A 22,175-nucleotide genomic window follows, 5' to 3' on the forward strand; every position below is an offset into this window, starting at 1 on the left:
GTGATTTTGTTGTCAGCACATTCAACTATGTAAAGAAAAAAGTCTTTAATAAGAATATTTCATTCATTCAGATCTAGGGTGTGTTATTTTAGTGTTCCCTTTATTTTATTTGAGCACTGTATATAAAAAAAATCCATAAAAATACCCATAATGACAAAGCAAAAACAGGTTATAGAAATTTTAGCATATTTAGCATATATATACAATATTTATATTTATATTATTTATATAAATATTCAGCACCTTTGCTATGAGACTCAAAATTCAGCTCAGGTTCATCCTGTTTCCATTGATCATCCTTGAGATGTTTCTACAACTTAAGAGTCCACCTGGTGTAAATTCAATTAATTGGACATGGTTTGGAAAGACACACACCTGTCTATATAAGGTCCCACAGTTGACAGTCATGTCAGAGCAAAAAGGAAGCAATGCGAATCGTGGGAGAAGGGCCTTGGTAGGGAGGTGACCAAGAACCTGATGGTCAATCTGACAGAGCTCCAGTGTTCGTCTATGGAGATGGGAGAACCTTCCAGAAGAACAACCATTTTACATTTACATTTAAGTCATTTAGCAGACGTCTCTCTGCAGCACTCCACCAATCAGGCTTTTATGGTAGAGTGACCAGACAGAAGCCACTCCTGAGATGACAGTGTTGTTAACAAAAGGCTAAGCTTGAGAGCTAGCATATTTATTTCATTTAATTTGCAATTTTCATGAATAGTTAACGTTGCGTTATGGTAATGAGCTTGAGGCTGTATTCACGATCCCGGATCCGGGATGGCTCGACGCAAGAAGTTAAGCGAGCGTGTGTTAAGAAGCGCAGCTTGGCGGCTCATGTTTCGGAGGACGCATAACTCAACCTTCTCCTCTCACGAGCCCGTTAGGGAGTTGCAGATCGTGACAAGACAAGATCGTAATTGGACCTCAATTTAAATAATAAATAATTAAATAATTAAATAATAAAAAATTAATTATTTGGCCAATTTTAAATATTTCACATGTATCTGAAAATATTTTTTTCCCATATGGTACGAATAAGAATTGACCAATCAAGCAGTGGTATAAAGTACTTAAGTCAAAATACTTTAAAGCACTACCACAAGGAGTCTCTGTACTTTACCTAACTATTTATATTATTGACAACTACATTTATAAAGAAAATAATGTACTTTTTACTCCATACATTTTCCCTGACACCCAAAAGTGCTCGTTACATTTTGGATGCTTAGTAGGAAAGGAAAATTGTTCAATTCATGTTCTTATCAAGAGAACATCCCTGGTCATCTGTACTGCCTCCGATTTGACGGACTCACTAAACACACATGCTTAGTTTGTAGGTGAAGTCTGAGTGTTGGAGTGTGCCCCCGGCTATCCATAAAAAAGGAAAATGGTGCCGTCTGATTTGATTAATATAAGGAATGTCACGCCTTGGTCATTGTATTTTGTGTTTTTGTTATATGTTTGGGTAGGCCAGGGTGTGACATGGGTTTATATGTTGTATTCGTATTGGGGTTTGTATTATTTGGGATTGCGGCTGATTAGGGGTGTGTCTAGTTAGGCTTGGCTGCCTGAGGCGATTCTCAATCAGAGTCAGGTGCTTGTCGTTGTCTCTGATTGAGGACCGTATTTAGACAGCCTGACTTTCGCTGTGTATTTTGTGGGTGTTTGTTTCTGTCTCTGTGTTGTAGTCACCAGATAGGCTGTAATTAGTTTCACGTTCCGTTCTGTTGTTTTTGTATTTAGTTCAGTTATTTCATGTACCGCGATACTTTCATTAAAGTCACGAGTAACCTACACGCTGCATTTCGGTCTGACTCTCTTCTTACAACAGACGAACGTCGTTACAAGGAATTAGAAATTATTTATACTTTTACTTTCGATACTAAAGTATATTTTTGCAATTACATTCACTTTTGATACTTAAATATATTTAAAACCATATATTTTTAGACTTTTACTCAAGTAGTATTTTACTGGGTGACTTACACTTTTACTTGAGTCATTTTCTATTAAGGTACAGTATCTTTACTTTTACTCAAGTATGACAATTGGGTACTTTTTCCACCGCTGTGATCAAGTAGTGAGGTCACTCACCGATGAGCAGAGCCACCAGAATCCCACTGACCCTCTGCTCCACAACCTTCTCGATCTCCGGCTTGGGCCCCTTGCTCATGACGGTGAGGGCGTTGGCATGGGTAACCGAACGCACGGTGGTAGCACTCAGCCACGGCACGCCAAAAATGGCACCAAACCCGCCCATGCCCACCAGGATGAGAAGGTCCAGATGGAAGCCGGATCCCTTGACCATCTTCCTCTCCGGCTTACTTACAATCAGACTGACAAGGAAGAAAATAAAGGTTAGGTTATGGGGTAAAAGTTAAGGGTAAAGATTGTGTATCTATGGCCTTGTCTAGAAACAACCCTTAGAAACAAATGTGTAGGAGATGGGGAATAGGGGTTTTGGACAGGGCCATCATAATGTAACCCTGTCCAGAAAAAAAAACTAGCCCCTACAACCTACAGTAGCCTTTCTGAGGGCAAGGTGGAGATACAAGCATATTACTCTCTGAGTATGTTTTCCACAATAAATTATTATTCCATATCTCAGTTACTTTTGTAACTGAAATTTCTATCCAATGACTTATTTCACAATCACACAATTTCACTTGTAAAATGGCCTGATTTACAAGTGGTAAACGTTTTAAATCGCCTGATTACTGGTGACAGCTGTCACTCACGTGGTGATCTGGGACTCTAGGAAGATGAGGATGAAGGCGAGACAAGCGGGCACACAGCAAGCGAACATGACCCACACGGGGAAAGTCTTGTGTTCGCCAAACGGGTTGATGAGCCAACCTCTGGCAGCAGGGTTTGACACCGTCAGACCCTTGGGGACGACCAGTTTCTAACCAGGGAAAGACACCAGTTAGGGTGGCGAACTTTTAATGCATTTGTTCTATTCCTACATCAGGTAAGTTACGCTTATAATGCTCAACTCACGCTACAAGTTTATTATATCACAAAGTGAATTTATACTTTAGTTGAAAGTAGGGTTGAAAATGCTTTATAAAAAAATGGTTTATAATTTTGTGTAGTCTGACAATTTCCAGAAAACCTGCAGTCATAGAAATAAGGACTTAGCGTGAGTGCCAGTCTGTTTGTGCCACCATGCCAACATGTTTTGTCTGACAATGACAGAGCAATGGAGTTGGAAAGAGCACAAACATATCTGAGACCAGGCTTGCAAGGACTAACCTGGGTGTATGCATCCTCTATGTTGATGTCCACAGCACACATTAAGAAAATAGCAATGGGCACCCCAAAGTCCCCAATCAAGCGTCGGATCTGAAAGGCAGACAAACACATAACAACAAAGCTTGACAAGTGTATCTGACTGGTTCCAAGGCTAGTGCCGAGTCCCCTGTCTTATAATTTAAAGTGCTTATAGCACTTGAATAATTTAATTGAGTTGAACTTTAATGATCCCCAATCCGGGAGGGGGTGGGTTTGTTGTTAAAACTAAAGATACACGCCCTGTTGAAAGGAAATCATGCTACAATTGAAATGAGTCTGTTGACATTATCCTCAATGTGTGCATTGTTCTATTCACATAGCTGAGGCCACTTTAAATGTACATTAAATTGTCGAGTAAAAATGTTTTCATTAATATCATTACCTTTCCAGGTAGGAAGGTCCCGTTCTTGAACTGGCGCAGGAAGAAGGCGATGAAGAAGCATCCAAACATGAGGCACATGGAGAGCAAGGCCGTGTTGGGGTAGGCCCGGTCCAGGATGTTGACTGTGGTGGTGGTGTTGCCCGTGCTGTTGTCATACAGGTGGTTGTGGATCACCACTGGGTGCCATGGGTCCTCCACCGTGTTGTTGAGGTGGTCGTAGTTCAGGATCAATGGGTGGGCCTTGAAAATCTACAGACAGCGATTGGATGAAAGTTGACTGTGCTTTTTGAAAAAGCTGTATTTCCATTACTGATTTTTAGCAAAAAAAAAGATTTATTTCTCTGGTCCTTTGAGTCAGATACCAGCAATGGACATTGAAACAAAGTTAAGAGTGAGCAAGAGGATTGGAGACAGTGAAGTAATGTAACAGTAATGACAGTGTAATAATGTAATGTAACAGTGTTTATAGTGGAGAAATGTAATATAATGACAGGGGATTAACGTAATGTAACAGTAATGACAGTGTAATAATGTAATGTAACAGTATTGACAGTGGAGAAATGTAATGCAATGACAGTGGATTAACATAATGTAACGGTAATAACAGTGGAGTAATGTAACAGTAATGACCGTGTAATAATGTAATGTAACAGTGTTGATAGTGGAGTAATGTAACAGTAATGACCGTGTAATAATGTAATGTACCAGTGTTGATAGTGGAGAAATGTAATGTAATGACAGGGGATTAACGTAATGTAACAGTAATGACAGTGGAGAAATGTAATGGACAAATAATGACAGTAGACTGACTTAATGTAACATTAATGACAGTTGAGTAGTGTCATGTAACAGGATGGACAGAGGTGGGATGGTGATGTATACCCTGCCCAGCTTGGCGAAGGTCTCGTAGATGAAGATGAGGGAGATAAGGATGGAGAAGATCTCCTGGGTGAAGCGGGAGATGAAGCGGACCAAGAAACTGCCCTCGAACGCCACGATGAGCACCACGATGACCACCAGCCACACGCCCACCCACACACGCCCCACAATGTATTCAATGTCCTGAGACTTACAGAACTGAATGGAATGGAATGGAAAAACTCCAGGTTATTGCCAGTTGTCAGTGATATTTAGTGGTATACTGTAGACAAAGCGATATGTGAAAATTATGTGAAATTTTTCATAAAAACATGAAACTTGGTACACTTGTACAGTTTGGAGCCCTGAACATTTTCAGATATGGATCCATTGCAAAAATAACTCATGACGGCTGTGGTGGCCATTTTCCATTCCTACATAACCAAATAATGTATTTTACCTCATATCTCCAAAACCAAACATAATAACATAAAATGTTCTATGTCTACTCCTATGTTTACAATGATGCCATGCACAACTTCAAAAATCACTCCAGGCGGCCATGGTGGCCATTTTGCTATTCCGTCACAACCACCTGGCTCCATATTTATTGTATTTTTTGAATTCTCCCCAACTTTGTTGTATCCAATTGTTAGTAGTTACTATCTTGTCTCATCGCTACAACTCCCATACGGGCTCGGGAGAGACGAAGGTCGAAAGCCATGTGTTTCTCCGAAACACACCCCAACCAAGTTAACACAGCGCACATCCTGGCGACCTGGTTAGCGTGCACTGTGCCCGGCCCGCCACAGGAGTCGCTAGTGCGCGATGAGACAAGGATATCCCTACCGGCCAAACCCTCCCTAACCTGGACGACGCTAGGCCAATTGTGCGTCGCCCCACGGACCTCCCGGTCGCGGCCGGCTGCGATAGAGCCTGGGCGCAAACCCAGAGTCTCTGTTGGCACGGCTAGCACTGTGATGCAGTGCCCTAGACCACTGCGCCACCCGGGAGGCCCTGGCTCCATATTTGAAAATAATCAGGGCCCCAAACTGTACAAGTGTACCAAGTATCATACTTTTATTAAAAAGTGAATATCTCACCTAAAATTTGGCACATATTGCCTGGACTAATAGGATATGCCGTATACACATCTTTATCATTCTCATATGACCATTTACTATTCATCATACATTTAAATAAATATGATGAAACAGACATGACACCACAAACATAACAGAAAGAAAAAAACACACGAACAAAAACACTTGAATAAGATGCATCGATGGAATATCAGTGTTATGTCGATCAGATGTAGAGAGCCATAGCGCTCTTTAGTCATTTTGCAGGTGTTGCGTTAAAAGAGGAGTCACTCACGGCAAAGAAGGCCTCCTCAAACACCAGAAGTGGGCCTGAGAAGCCGATGACCAGGACGGGCTGGGCTGCGATGCAGCAGAAAATGACTCCCTGGACACAGGTGGAGATCAGGAGCTCAGACACACCCATCATGTTGTCCACCTTATCAGCTGAAGTAGGGAAGTGGGAAAGGAGAGGTTATGGCGTTACAGAGATGGGTTTGAAAAGTATTTGTTTTCTTTCAAATATTTTAGTTGCATTTGATTGAGCTTGTCTTATCCAATGGAATAGTCCCCAAAGTACAAATCACACCCATCTGACACACCTGACACGCTCACTCTGACACATAAATAACACGAACACACATGTGTACAGTGGGGCAAAAAAGTATTTAGTCAGCCACCAATTGTGCAAGTTATCCCACTTAAAGATGAGAGAGGCCTGTAATTTTCATCATAGGTACACTTCAACTATGACAGACAAAATGAGAAAACAAAATCCAGAAAATCACATTGTAGGATTTTTAATGAATTTATTTGCAAATTATGGTGGAAAATAAGTATTTGGTCACCTACAAACAAGCAAGATTTCTGGCTCTCACAGACCTGTAACTTCCTCTTTAAGAGGCTCCTCTGTCCTCCACTCGTTACCTGTATTAATGGCACCTGTTTGAACTTGTTATCAGTATAAAAGACACATGTCCACAGCCTCAAACAGTCACACTCCAAACTCCACTATGGCCAAGACCAAAGAGCTGTCAAAGGACACCAGAAACAAAATTGTAGACCTGCACCAGGCTGGGAAAACAGAATCTGCAATAGGTAAGCAGCTTGGTTTGAAGAAATCAACTGTGGGAACAATTATTAGGAAATGGAAGACATACAAGACCACTGATTATCTCCCTCGATCTGGGGCTCCACGCAAGATCTCACCCCTTGGGGTCAAAATGATCACAAGAACGGTGAGCAAAAATCCCAGAACCACACGGGGGGACCTAGTGAATGACCTGCAGAGAGCTGGAAACCAAAGTAACAAAGCCTACCATCAGTAACACACTACGCTGCCAGGGACTTGCATAATTTGTGGCTGACTAAATACTTTTTTGCCCCACTGTATATACACACACACATACATTCGAACACGTAATCAAGCGCTTACGACACAAACACACACACAGTATTTACCTAGCAATCCTCCGAAGGTGACGGCAGGGGACAGGGCAGCGAAGTAGATGAAGATGATAGCGGCGAGAACTTGAGCGTTGAGGGCATCAGTGAAGTCACTCACGTAGTGCTGGTAGCGTCTCTTCGCATCTCGTATCATCCCGCCGAACGGCTGACCCGTACGAACCAGAGGATCCTCAGGAGCAGGCCCAGATGGTGTGGAAGCTAGGAAAATATTAAGTATAGCTAAGCTGGGAAGGTTTGGAATATACAGTACCAGTAAAAAGTTTGGACACACCTACTCATTCAAGGGTTTCTCTACATTTGTACTATTTTCTACACTGTAGGATAATAGTGAGACATCAAAACTATGAAATAACAAATATGGAAACAAATATATTTTAGATTTTAGATTCTTCAAAGTAGCCACCCTTTGCCTTGATAACAGCATTGCACACTCTTGGCATTCTCTCAACCAGCTTCACGAGGAATGCTTTTCCAACAGTCTTGAAGGAGTTCCTGTTATGCAGGTGAATGAGGACCCAAAAGCGACTTGGCGAAAACAGAGTCTTTAATCCAGTTTAAGGAAATAGCAATACTCCTAGACAATTCGGAGCGGTAAATAAAGCATAAAAAACAATACCACTCGTAATCACGAGAACTGACTGGAGACTCGATAATAAACTGCAGGTTGCCTCGGGAAGGCACTTGACCGTAGCAGACTCAGACACCTGCTCACCACGCAGCATCTGAGGGAAACACGACACGACAGGGCGATACAAAGACACAGCACGGTGAACAATATACAAGGATCCGACAGGGCAGAAACGGAACACAAGGGGAGAAATAGGGACTCTAATCAGGGGAAAAGATAGGGAACAGGTGTGGGAAGACTAAATGATTGATTAGGGGAATAGGAACAGCTGGGAGCAGGAACGGAACGATAGAGAGAAGAGAGAGAGGGAGGGAGAGAGAAAAAGGGGAACGAACCTAAAAAGACCAGCAGGGGGAAAACGAACAGAAGGAAAAGCAAAATGACAAGACAATATAAGACAAAACATGACAGTACCCCCCCACTCACCGAGCGCCTCCTGGCGCACTCGAGGAGGAATCCTGGCGGCAACGGAGGAAATCATCAATCAGTGAACGGTCCAGCACGTCCCGAGACGGAACCCAACTCCTCTCCTCAGGACCGTAACCCTCCCAATCCACTAAGTATTGGTGACCCCGTCCCCGAGAACGCATGTCCATGATCCTACGTACCTTGTAAATAGGTGCGCTCTCGACAAGGACGGGAGGGGGAGGGAAGACGAACGGGGTGCGAAAAAAGGGCTTGACACAGGAGACATGGAAGACAGGATGGACGCGACGAAGATGTCGCGGAAGAAGCAGTCGCACAGCGACAGGATTGACGACCTGGGAGACACGGAACGGACCAATGAACCGCGGAGTCAACTTACGAGAAGCTGTCGTAAGAGGAAGGTTGCGAGTGGAAAGCCACACTCTCTGGCCGCAACAATACCTTAGACTCTTAATCCTACGTTTATTGGCGGCTCTCACAGTCTGTGCCCTGTAACGGCAAAGTGCAGACCTCACCCTCCTCCAGGTGCGCTCACAACGTTGGACAAACGCTTGAGCGGAGGGATCGCTGGACTCGGCAAGCTGGGATGAGAACAGAGGAGGCTGGTAACCGAAACTACTCTGAAACGGAGATAACCCGGTAGCAGATGAAGGAAGCGAGTTGTGAGCGTATTCTGCCCAGGGGAGCTGTTCTGCCCAAGACGCAGGGTTTCTGAAAGAAAGGCTGCGTAGTATGCGACCAATCGTCTGATTGGCCCTCTCTGCTTGACCGTTAGACTGGGGATGAAACCCGGAAGAGAGACTGACGGACGCACCAATCAAACGACAGAACTCCCTCCAAAACTGTGACGTGAATTGCGGACCTCTGTCTGAAACGGCGTCTAACGGGAGGCCATGAATTCTGAACACATTCTCGATGATGATTTGTGCCGTCTCCTTAGCGGAAGGAAGTTTAGCGAGAGGAATGAAATGTGCCGCCTTAGAGAACCTATCGACAACCGTAAGAATCACAGTCTTCCCCGCAGACAAAGGCAGACCGGTAATGAAGTCTAGGGCGATGTGAGACCATGGTCGAGAAGGAATGGGGAGCGGTCTGAGACGACCGGCAGGAGGAGAGTTACCTGACTTAGTCTGCGCGCAGTCCGAACAAGCAGCCACGAAACGGCGCGTGTCACGCTCCTGAGTCGGCCACCAAAAGCGCTGGCGAATAGAAGCAAGAGTGCCTCGAACACCGGGATGACCAGCTAACTTGGCAGAGTGAGCCCACTGAAGAACAGCCAGACGAGTGGAAACAGGAACGAAAAGAAGGTTACTAGGACAAGCGCGCGGCGACGCAGTGTGCGTGAGTGCTTGCTTAACCTGTCTTTCAATTCCCCAGACTGTCAACCCGACAATACGCCCATAAGGAAGAATCCCCTCGGGATCAGTAGAAGCCACAGAAGAACTAAAAAGACAGGATAAGGCATCAGGCTTGGTGTTCTTGCTACCCGGACGGTAAGAAATCACAAACTCGAAACGAGCGAAAAATAACGCCCAACGAGCTTGACGAGCATTAAGTCGTTTGGCAGAACGGATGTACTCAAGGTTCTTATGGTCTGTCCAAACGACAAAAGGAACGGTCGCCCCCTCCAACCACTGTCGCCATTCGCCTAGGGCTAAGCGGATGGCGAGCAGTTCGCGGTTACCCACATCATAGTTGCGTTCAGATGGCGACAGGCGATGAGAAAAATAAGCGCAAGGATGAACCTTATCGTCAGACTGGAAGCGCTGGGATAGAATGGCTCCCACGCCTACCTCTGAAGCGTCAACCTCGACAATGAATTGTCTAGTGACGTCAGGAGTAACGAGGATAGGAGCGGACGTAAAACGTTCTTTTAGAAGATCAAAAGCTCCCTGGGCGGAACCGGACCACTTAAAACACGTCTTGACAGAAGTAAGAGCTGTGAGAGGGGCAGCAACTTGACCGAAATTACGAATGAAACGCCGATAGAAATTAGCGAAACCTAGAAAGCGCTGCAACTCGACACGTGACCTAGGAACGGGCCACTCATTGACAGCTTGGACCTTAGCGGAATCCATCTGAATGCCTTCAGCGGAAATAACGGAACCGAGAAAAGTAATGGAGGAGACATGAAAAGAGCACTTCTCAGCCTTCACGTAGAGACAATTCTCTAAAAGGCGCTGGAGAACACGTCAAACGTGCTGAACATGAATCTCGAGTGACGGTGAAAAAATCAGGATATCGTCAAGGTAGACAAAAACAAAGATGTTCAGCATGTCTCTCAGAACATCATTAACTAATGCCTGAAAAACAGCTGGCGCATTGGCGAGACCAAACGGCAGAACCCGGTACTCAAAATGCCCTAACGGAGTGTTAAACGCCGTTTTCCACTCGTCCCCCTCTCTGATGCGCACGAGATGGTAAGCGTTACGAAGGTCCAACTTAGTAAAGCACCTGGCTCCCTGCAGAATCTCGAAGGCTGATGACATAAGGGGAAGCGGATAACGATTCTTAACCGTTATGTCATTCAGCCCTCGATAATCCACGCAGGGGCGCAGAGTACCGTCCTTTTCTTAACAAAAAAAAACCCCGCCCCGGCCGGAGAGGAAGAAGGCACTATGGTACCGGCGTCAAGAGACACAGACAAATAATCCTCGAGAGCCTTACGTTCGGGAGCCGACAGAGAGTATAGTCTACCCCGAGGAGGAGTGGTCCCCGGAAGGAGATCAATACTACAATCATACGACCGGTGAGGAGGAAGGGAGTTGGCTCGGGACCGACTGAAGACCGTGCGCAGATCATGATATTCCTCCGGCACTCCTGTCAAATCGCCAGGTTCCTCCTGAGAAGTGGGGACAGAAGAAATGGGAGGGATGGCAGACATTAAACACTTCACATGACAAGAAACGTTCCAGGATAGGATAGAATTACTAGACCAATTAATAGAAGGATTATGACATACTAGCCAGGGATGACCCAAAACAACAGGTGTAAAAGGTGAACGAAAAATCAAAAAAGAAATAGTCTCACTGTGGTTACCAGATACTGTGAGGGTTAAAGGTAGTGTCTCAAATCTGATACAGGGAAGATGACTACCATCTAAGGCGAACATGGGCGTAGGCTTGTCTAACTGTCTGAAAGGAATGTCATGTTTCCGAGCCCATGCTTCGTCCATGAAACAACCCTCAGCCCCAGAGTCTATCAAGGCACTGCATGTAGCACCCAAACCGGTCCAGCGTAGATGGACCGACATAGTAGTACAGCATCTAGATGGAGAGACCTGAGTAGTAGCGCTCACCAGTAGCCCTCCGCTTACTGATGAGCTCTGGCTTTTACTGGACATGAATTGACAAAATGTCCATCAAATCCGCAATAGAGGCACAGGCGGTTGGTGAATCTCCGGTCCCTCTCCTTAGTCGAGATGCGAATACCTCCCAGCTGCATGGGCTCAGTCTCTGAGCCAGAGGAGGGAGATGGTTGCGATGCGGAGCAGGGAAACACCGTTGACGCGAGCTCTCTTCCACGAGCTTGGTGACGAAGATCTACCCGTCGTTCTATGCGGATGGCGAGAGCAATCAAAGAGTCCACACTGGAAGGAACCTCCCGGGAGAGAATCTCATCTTTAACCACTGCGTGGAGTCCCTCCAGAAAACGAGCGAGCAGCGCCGGCTCGTTCCAGTCACTAGAGGCAGCAAGAGTGCGAAACTCTATAGAGTAATCCGTTATGGATCGATCACCTTGGCATAGGGAAGCCAGGGCCCTAGAAGCCTCCCTACCAAAAACTGAACGGTCAAAAACCCGAATCATCTCCTCTTTAAAGTTCTGGTAATTGTTTGAACAATCAGCCCTTGCCTCCCAGATAGCTGTGCCCCACTCTCGAGCCCGGCCAGTAAGGAGTGAAATGACGTAAGCAACCCGAGCTCTCTCTCTAGAGTATGTGTTGGGTTGGAGAGAGAACACAATATCACACTGGGTGAGAAAGGAGCGGCACTCCTTGGGCTGCCCGGAGTAGCAAGGTGGGTTATTAACCCTAGGTTCCGGAGGCTCGGCAGACCAGGAAGTAACAGGTGGCACGAGACGAAGACTCTGGAACTGTCCAGAGAGGTCGGAAACCTGAGCGGCCAGGTTCTCCATGGCATGACGAGCAGCAGACAATTCCTGCTCGTGTCTGCCGAGCATGGCTCCTTGGATCTCGACGGCAGTGTTACGAGCGTCTGTAGTCGCTGAGTCCATTCTTTGGTCGGATCCTTCTGTTATGCAGGTGAATGAGGACCCAAAAGCGACTTGGCGAAAACAGAGTCTTTAATCCAGTTTAAGGAAATAGCAATACTCCTAGACAATTCGGAGCGGTAAATAAAGCATAAAAAACAATACCACTCGTAATCACGAGAACTGACTGGAGACTCGATAATAAACTGCAGGTTGCCTCGGGAAGGCACTTGACCGTAGCAGACTCAGACACCTGCTCACCACGCAGCATCTGAGGGAAACACGACACGACAGGGCGATACAAAGACACAGCACGGTGAACAATATACAAGGATCCGACAGGGCAGAAACGGAACACAAGGGGAGAAATAGGGACTCTAATCAGGGGAAAAGATAGGGAACAGGTGTGGGAAGACTAAATGATTGATTAGGGGAATAGGAACAGCTGGGAGCAGGAACGGAACGATAGAGAGAAGAGAGAGAGGGAGGGAGAGAGAAAAAGGGGAACGAACCTAAAAAGACCAGCAGGGGGAAAACGAACAGAAGGAAAAGCAAAATGACAAGACAATATAAGACAAAACATGACAGTTCCCACATATGCTGAGCACTTGTTGGCTGCTTTTCCTTCACTTTGCGTTCCAACTCATCCCAAACCCTCTCAATTGGTTGAGGTCGGGTGATTGTGAAGGCCAGGTCATCTGATGCAGCACTCCATCACTCTCCTTGGTCAATTAGCCCTTACACATTCTGGATGTGTGCTTTGGGACATTGTCCTGTTGAAAAACAAATGATAGTCCCACTAAGCGCAAACCAGATGGGATGGCGTATTGCTGCAGAATGCTATGGTAACCATGCTGGTTAAGTGTGCCTTGAATACTACATAAAATCACAGACAGTGACACCCGCAAAGCACCCCCACACCTGCTCTTTCATGCTTCACAGTGGGAACCACACATGCGGTCTCACAAAGACATGGCAGTTGGAACCAAAAATCTCAAATTTGGACCCATCAGACCAAAGGACACATTTCCACCACTCTAATGTCCATTGCTCGTGTTTCTTGGACCAAGCAAGTCTCTTCGTCTTATTGGTGTCCTTTAGTAGTGATTTCTTTTCAGCAATTCGACCATGAAGGCCTGATTTATGCATGTATGTCTCTCATGAAAAGTTGATGATGAGTTGTGTCTTACTTTGAACTCTGTGAAGCATTTATTTTGGTTGCAATCTGAGGTGCAGTGAACTCTAATGAACTTGTCCTCTGCAGCAGAGGTAACTCTGGGTGTTCCTTTCCTGTGGTGGTCGTGAGAGCCAGTTTCATCATAGCGCTTGATGGTTTTTACGACTGCACATAAGGAAACTTTCAAAGTTCTTGAATTTTTCCGTATTGACTGACCTTTGTGTCTAAAAGAAATGATGGACTGTCATTTATTTGTACTTATTTGAGCTGTTCTTGGTCTTTTACCAAATAGGGCTATCTTCTGTATACCACCCCTACCTTGTCACAACACAACTGATTGGCTCAAACGCATTAAGAAGGAAAGAAATTCCACAAATTAACAAGTCACACCTATTAATTGAAATGCATTCCAGGTGACTACCTCATGAAGCTGGTTGAGAGAATGCCAAGAGTGTGGAATGCTGTGGAATGCTGTCAAGGCAAAGGGTGGCTACTTTGAAATATAAAATATATTTTGAATCGTTCAGCACATTTTTGGTGACCACATGATTCCATATATGTGTTATTTCATAGTTTTGATGTCTTCACTATTATTCTACAATATAGAAAATAGTAAAAAATAAAGAAAAACCCTGGAATGAGTTGATGTGTCCAAACTTTTGACTGGTACTGTACTTGTAATAAAAAACATTTAAATTAGAGAGGAACACTGATATTATATTTTTTCTGGAAAACATTGGAAGTTTACATACACCTTAGCCAAATACATTTAAACTCAGTTTTTCACAATTCCTGACATTTAATCCTTTCCCTGTCTTAGGTCAGTTAGGATCACCACTTTATTTTAAGAATGTGAAATGTTAGAACAATAGTTAAGAGAATAATTTTTTTCAGCTTTTATTTATTTAATTTATCACATTCCCAGTGGGTCAGAAGTTTACATACACTCAATTAGTATTGGTAGCGTTGCCTTTAAATTGTTTTATCTTGGGTCAAACGTTTCTGGGAGCCTTCCACAAGCTTCCCACAATAAGTTGGGTGAATTTTGGCCCATTCCTCCTGACCGAGCTGGTGTAACTGAGTCAGGTTCGTAGGCCTCCTTGCTCACAATCCTCTATAGGATTGTGGTCAGGGTGTTGTGATGGCCATTCCAATACCTTGACTTTGTTGACCTTAAGCCATTTTGCCACAACTTTGGAAGTATGCTTGGGGTCATTGTACATTTGGAAGACCCATTTGCGACCAAGCTTTAACTTCCTGACTGATGTCTTGAGATGTTGCTTCAATATATCCACATAATTGTCCTCCCTCATTGTCACGGCTGTGTGGAGAGACGGACCAAGGCGCAGCGTGCTCTGAGTTCCACATTTTTTTGTGTGAACATACAAAACAAGAAGGAAACAAACAATGAACCGTAACATACGAGGTGCAACATGCACTAACTCAAAATAAGATCCCACAAAACACAGTGGAGAAATGGCTGCCTAAATATTATCCCCAATCAGAGACAACGATAAACAGCTGCCTCTGATTGGGAACCATACCAGGCCAACATAGATATAAACACACTAGATCACCCACCCTAGTCACACCGCGACCAAACCAAAATAGAGAATAAAAGGCTCTCTATGGTCAGGGCGTGACACTCCTGTTGCCATTTATTTTGTGAAGTGCACCAATCCCTCCTGCAGCAAAGCACCCCCACAGCATGATGCTGCCACCCCCGTGCTTCACAGTTGGGATGGTGTTCTTCGGCTTGCAATCCTTCCCCTTTTTCCTCCAAACATAATGATGGTCATTATGGCCAAACAGTTCTATTTTTGTTTCATCAGACCAGAAGACATTTCTCAAAAAAATATGATATTTGTCCCCATGTGCAGTTGTAAACCGTAGTCTGTTTTTTTATGGCGGTTTTGGAAGAGTGGCTTTTTCCTTGCTGAGCGGCCTTTAGGGTTATGTTGATATAGGACTTGTTTAACTGTGGATAAAAAAATTGTGTACCTGTTTCCTCCAGCATCTTCACAAGGTCCTTTGCTGTTGTTCTGGTATTGATTTGCACTTTTCGCACCAAAGTACGTTCATCTATAGGAGACAGAACATGTCTTCTTCCTGAGCGGTATGATGGCTGCATGGTCTCATGGTCTCATTCTTTTGATTTTCCCATGATGTCAAGCAAAGAGGCACTGAGTTTGAAGGTAGGCCTTAAAATACATCCACAGGAACACCTCCAATTGACTCAAATGATGTCAATTGGCTTATCAGAGGCTACTAAAGCCATTACATAATTTTCTGGAATGTTCCTGTTCAAAGGCACAGGCAACTTAGTGTATGTAAACTTCTGACCCACTGGAATTGTGATACAGTGAATTATAAGTGAAATAATCTGTCTGTAAACAATTGTTGTAAAAATTACTGGTATCATGCACATAGTAGATGTCCTAATTACAAAACTATAATTTGTTAACAATAAATTTGTGGAGTGGTTGAAAAACGAGTTTTAATGAATCCAACCTAAGTGTATGTAAACTTCCGACTTCAACTGTATGTTTTTTTATTAACAGAGGGAGACCTCCATTAACCAACTACAAAACAGGTGCTATGGATGCAAATGGGTTTTTGCAACACTTATGTATGTGTATGCTCATGTATTGATGCTATTTTAATTCATTCTAATCTATTGTATTATTGTAGAATATGTTAATGAGCCTCCACACACATTTGCGGGACTTCAAGTCCAGACGCAACTCGGGGTCGGAGGGACGGAACCTCTCCTGCAGCAGTTTCTTCTGGAAGCCGATGATGGACTGGAGCATCGCCCCGTCCTGGATCTCCGTGGGAGGGATCACGATGCTGCAGTCCATGAAGTCAGCCACGGCGTCCATCAGCTCCCTTTCGCCCTGCGCTTGGAACGCCGCCTGGTTGAACACCTGGGATAGAGGGAAAAGAAGAGAGGGGAATGAAATGGGGATGTGAGAAAGTATGAGGATGATGTCTAGTGTCTTTTTGTATTGTTGTGAAGTTATATATTTGGGCCTGTTTCCCTGACACAGATTAAGCCCAGTCCTGAAATAATTAATATGCTCAATGGAGAAATTGTTTTGCATTTCTCCTAAATGCAGAGTGTTTCATGGTTGTAGTCCTAGAAACACCCATATTTTACATGCATGTACTGATGCTGGTTAAACAATGTGTCATGAATCCTGTTTTTGATGATTACCATTTCCTGTTAACCTGCTCTCATTTCCTGTACAGTTTCGCTCATCTCCACTTCCTGCTCTTTCATTGGACCTTTTAATTTGCTAACTCACTTTGTCGGCCATGAGTGCTGCCATTGCGCGGCCGGTTTCGTGGTAGTCCATGTCACTTTTGGTGGGGCCCACCAGGATAAAGACGAAGCGGACTGGCACTGGGGCCTCCAGGGCCGAATCCAGAACCAGAGCCTCCTTCAGACGCACAAATGCCACCGTGGGCCTCTCCAGGAAGTCCAGAGCTCCTGGTACACATACACATACAAACAAACATACATAAGCATACATAGGTATGACACAGGATGTTGGTGGCACCATAATTGGGGAGGACTGGCTCATAGTAATGGCTGGAATGGAATCAATGGAATGGTATCGAACTCATCAAACATACAGTATGGTTTCCATGTGTTTTATACCATTCCATTTCCTCCATTCCAGCCATTATTATGAGCCATCCTCCCCAATTAAGGTGCCACCAACCTCCTGTGAGGTATGAGAATACATACACATAGACAGGCATGAAGATGTGTGCACACACACAGACACACACACACAGTGTACTGATTCAAATTCAGATTTGCACTTACCAACAAGCACCATAGAGGCCTCTACAGTGTCAGTTGCATCTCTCTGAGGAAAGAAAAGTAATGTGTATAGTATTTAGTCAAATCAATTATCTAAAATGGTTGTTGACATTGACATTGAATTTCTGTGTTTTTAAATGTTGGTATTGTTGATCTATTACTGTTTAGGGTGACTGCTGACTGAATGACACATTACACGTACCCTCTCTTTGACAGAAAAGGTCTGCATCTCCGCCCCCCCGACCAAGGGTTGGCCCTCTACTGCAGTTTGGCTGGGGAGAGAATCACACCTTATATTCATGTACTGTATGTATAGCTCATAGAAAGGCTTATGCCTAGGTAATTTAACAGGTCCCCATTCTATGTAAGTTGTAGAGTTACGACCAGGCATACACTCAACTGGTTTAACTGGCCTCTGGTCTGCCCCTAACAGCGGTGGTCGGTGGCATTCTCTTTATGAGTATGTGTCACGCCTGCTCCCGCTTTCCCTCTCTGGCGCTCGAGGGCGCCAGGCACCTGTCACCATCATTACGCACATCAGCGCTCATTGGACCCACCTGGACTCCTTCACATTTTGATTGCCTTCCCTATATCTGTCTGTTTCATCCCAGTGTCAGCATTATTGTCGTTTCCGTTTCCCCGGTCCAGATGCTGTCCGTTTTCTGTTCCTGTCCATGGTTCTTAAAATGTTCACTCCCTGTAACTGCTTCTCGTCTCCAACGTCGATCCTTACAGAATGCTGACACCCCTATATAAAGCCTCGGAGATTTTTGTTTTTTGTTTTGCTGGTGACATCGGGTCTGGGTGCCGCTGCCAATGGAACCAGGGGTGACTCAGCTGGCATTTTCGGGCTTCCATGCCTTAGCTAGCTTGAGAGGTTTCCTTGCCCCGGCTGGGTCGGCAGGCTCCCACCCCACATCATGCCTCAGCCGGCTCATCAGGCTCCCACGCCTCAGTCGGATCGTCGGGCTCCCCCGCCTCAGCAGGATTGTCAGGCTTTCACAACTCAGCGGGATCGTCAGGCTTTCACTCTTCAGCCGGATTGTCAGGCTCCCAGAGCCTCAGCCATCTCGTTGGGCCCCCATGCCTCAGCAGGATTGTCAGGCTTTCACGCCTCAGCCGGCTCACAAGGCTCCCATGCCTCTGCTGGCTCGTCGGGCGTCTACGCCCCCAGCCAGCTTGTCCAGCGCGCATGCCTAGGCCGGCACCGTTGCCGCATGCCTATTTGCTTCCGTTTAAGGAACGTTTTGCAACAGAATTGGCGGGCCCCAGAGGAAATAAATGAATAAAACCTCAAGTTTACCTTAACTTGGAAGAGTTATAGTGTTGGAAAGCCTTAGTCTGCTAGCTAACATACATAGCATTCCTCTCTGAGTCAGTTTATTGAGTAGGCTAAATTAGCTGCATTAGCTAAGTAAGTGACAGGTTAACAAGGAAGAAATTAGTACAACAAAATATAGCTAGCTTTCTCTCTCTCTCTGCTGCTTCTCCGTCATTTGTGAAGAAATGTATTTTCCAAAAACCGTTCAACTATTGTTTTTCTCTCTCTTTGAGTCAACTACTCACCACACTTTATGCACTGTAAAACTAGGTAGCTGTAGCTTTCAGTAGATTCTCTGATTCTGTGATTGGATGGGCAACATGTCAGTTCATGCTGCAATAGCTCTGATAGGTTGGAGGATGTCCTTCAGAAGTCGCCATGATTACTGTGTAAGTCTATTGAAGGGGGTGAGAACCATGAGCCTCCTAGGTTTTGTATTGAAGTCAATGTACCCAGAGGAGGACAGAAAATACCTGTTCTCAGGGTACACCATGGTGCTACCCTAGAGGGTGCTTTTGAGGCTACTGTAGATCTTCACTGCAAAACCGTGTGTTTTAATCAGTTATTTGGTGTTGTGAATGTATTTAGTATAATTTTATCTAAAAATAATGCTCCTCCCCTTCCTCCTCTGAGTGTGATGCTCCTCCCCTTCCTCCTCACTGGTCCCTTAGTTAGTATTTATATGGACAGTGGTATGACTTGGCTTTGAACCACCTCCGATACAAAGACCTGAGTAGGATTTTACTGTGACAGACCATCTGCATCCATTGCGCTAAAGCCTAGACTTTTACATAGACAGCAAACACAAGTCTTCAGGTCTTAGGCAAGCTGACTAATCATGCAAGCGTAGCTTAGTGAACACTTAGTGAACTTTACCTGCGGTTTTGGAGCAGGGAATGGAGCACTCCATCCCGATCGCTGGGCCTGATCTCTTTCTTGCTGATCAACTCGTCCACTATCTTCTCAGCGATGCCGGAGAGACTGCACTCCACCCGGTCTAGCATCACCACACCTGAACAATTCACAGGAAACATCACAGGGTGAGAGGTTGAACAGGGCCAGGGAGGATGTAAGAGGGGTGGAAGAGAGAGAGTAACTGCGAAGGAAGGGAAACGGAAAGGGGATACCGAGTCAGTTGCACAACTGAATGCATTAAACTGAAATGTGTCTTCCGCATTTAACCCAACCCCTCTGAATCAGGACATCGATGTAGACTGGTTGTATGGGAAGGAATATGCAGGTGCAGTACCCCTATAGGTAATTTCCTCTTATATTGCAACACAACCTAGAAATACGGGTTCTATAGTTAGAGGGCAGTTGACGGAGCTCACTCGAGCTTCAAGGTCAAAATCTGATAATTTCTCTGAAGATCTTATCTTGATGATATTCACTCATCTTCAAACCTGTTCAAACACTTTTCAATAAATGCTTCCTTTCCCTTTACAAGGTAGCTACTGCAACAAAGACAGAGTTACAACATAGCTTTTGCCAATCCAGTCATGCATGATCACTGATTACCTCACTAAAAGAAGAAGGAACGACCCACTGGGCACAAACTAATGGAATCAACATTGCTTCAATGTAATCATTAATACATTGGATGTCACCATCTCAACCAAATATCTAAATGAAAGAATAGGGTAAATGAAATCAAACTTGATTTAAAGTGCATTACAAGTTTGATAAGATTCTGTCCTATTCTTTGACATAGATTTTTGGTTGAGATGGAGATGTGAATCGAACGTACAGTATCAAATTATTCATTTTGAGACAAACTGGATGTTGAATTGTGCTTGGTTGTCAACGAAACCAAATATCAACATTGCATATCTTCTGTTTGCATAGATCCATCTGTGCCACTGACTTAGTCTGGATTTCATTCCAGTTTGTCTACAAATGAATAATTAATATGTTGGATTCAGGTCTTCATCTCAACAAAAAATAAAAGTTAAAGAATAGGATAAAGCAAGTTGCTCAGATGAAACTCTCCTGCGTTGTCAATCAAACACAATTCAACAATGCAGTGGCAAGAAAAAGTATGGGGACCCTTTGGAATTCCCTCGATTTCTGCATAAATTGGTCATCAAATTTGTACATATCTTCATCTAGGTCACAACAGTAGACAAACACACTCTGATTAAACTAACACACAAACCATTACACGTTTTCATGTCTTTATTGAACACACCGTGTAAACATTCACATTGCAAAAAGTATGTGAACCAAATTTAATAACTGGTTGACCATCCTTTGATAGCAACAACCTCAACCAAACGTTTTCTGCAGTTGCGGATCAAACCTGCACAACTGTCAGGAGGAATTTTGGACCATTCCTCTTCACATAACTGTTTCAGTTCAGCAATATTCTTGGGATGTCTGGTGTGAACCGCTCTCTTGAGGTCATGCCACAGCATCTCAAATCGGGTTGAAGTCAGGACTCTAACTGGGCCACTCCAGAAGGCGTATTTTCTTCTGTTGAAGCCATTTTGTTGTTGATTTACTTCTATGTTTTGGGTCATTGTCGTATTGCATCACCCAACTTCTGTTGAGCTTCAATTCGCGGACAGATAGCCTTACATTCTACAGCAAAATGTCTTGATCAACTTGGGAAATAATTTCCCCGTCGATGATAGCAAGATGTCCAGGCCCTGAGGCAGCAAAGCAGCCCCAAACCATGATGCTTCCTCCACCATACTTTACAGTTGGGATGAGGTTTTGATGTTGTTATGCTGTCCCTTTTTTTCTCCACACAAAGTGTTGTGTGCTCCTTCCAAACAACTCAACTTTAGTTTAATCTGTCACGGAATAGTTTGCCAGTAGCGCTGTGGAACATCCAGGTGCTCTTTTGCGAACTTCAAACGTGCAGCAATGTTTTTTTTGGACAGCAGTGGCTTCTTTCGTGGGTTCCTCCCATGAACACCAATCTTGTTAAGTGTTTTACGTATCGTAGACGCGTCAACAGAGATGTTAGCATGTTCCAGAGATTTCTGTAAGTCTTTAGCTGACACTCTAGGATTCTTCTTAATCTCACTGAGCATTCAGTGCGGTGCTCTTGCAGTCATCTTTGCAGGACGGCCACTCCTAGGGAGAGTAGTAACTGCTGAACCTTCTCCATTTACAGACATTTTGTCTGACAGTGGACTGATGAACATCAAGGCTTTTAGAGATACTTTTGTAACCCTTTCCAGCTTTATGCAAGTCAACCATTCTTAATCGTAGGTATTCTGAGATCTCTTTTGTTTGAGGCATGGTTCACGTCAGGCAATGCTTCTTGTGAATAGCAAACTCAAATTTTGTGTTTTTTATGGGGCAGGGCAGCTCTAACCAACATCTCCAATCTCGTCTCATTAATTGGACTCCAGGTTAGCTGACTCCTGACTCCAATTAGCTTTTGGAGAAGTCATTAGCCTAGGGGTTCACATACTTTTTCCAACCTACACTGTGAATGTTTAAATGATGTATTCAATATACAAGAAACAAGAAAACAACAAGAAAAATACAA

At 44.4% G+C, this 22,175-nt stretch overlaps 1 protein-coding gene across 2 annotated transcripts in view; it reads right to left on the reverse strand.

The window, feature by feature from the left end:
• The window catches only part of slc4a1b (solute carrier family 4 member 1b (Diego blood group)), a 48,434-nt gene that overhangs the window by 11,977 nt on the left and 14,282 nt on the right, over positions 1–22,175 (reverse strand). For both annotated transcript variants that reach the window (XM_046369308.1, XM_046369309.1), the window contains exons 4-15: positions 19,550–19,685; positions 17,555–17,624; positions 17,356–17,398; positions 16,829–17,013; positions 16,237–16,447; positions 7,075–7,278; positions 5,912–6,060; positions 4,559–4,753; positions 3,677–3,925; positions 3,256–3,345; positions 2,739–2,905; positions 2,095–2,336 (exon numbers count right to left, since the gene is read on the reverse strand). In XM_046369308.1, coding sequence (XP_046225264.1) covers positions 2,095–2,336; positions 2,739–2,905; positions 3,256–3,345; positions 3,677–3,925; positions 4,559–4,753; positions 5,912–6,060; positions 7,075–7,278; positions 16,237–16,447; positions 16,829–17,013; positions 17,356–17,398; positions 17,555–17,624; positions 19,550–19,685 — 1,941 coding nt within the window. The remainder of the gene's footprint in view (positions 1–2,094; positions 2,337–2,738; positions 2,906–3,255; positions 3,346–3,676; positions 3,926–4,558; positions 4,754–5,911; positions 6,061–7,074; positions 7,279–16,236; positions 16,448–16,828; positions 17,014–17,355; positions 17,399–17,554; positions 17,625–19,549; positions 19,686–22,175) is intronic.

This window comes from Oncorhynchus gorbuscha, linkage group LG11 (assembly GCF_021184085.1).
Source record: "Oncorhynchus gorbuscha isolate QuinsamMale2020 ecotype Even-year linkage group LG11, OgorEven_v1.0, whole genome shotgun sequence".
Lineage (NCBI taxonomy): Eukaryota > Metazoa > Chordata > Actinopteri > Salmoniformes > Salmonidae > Oncorhynchus > Oncorhynchus gorbuscha.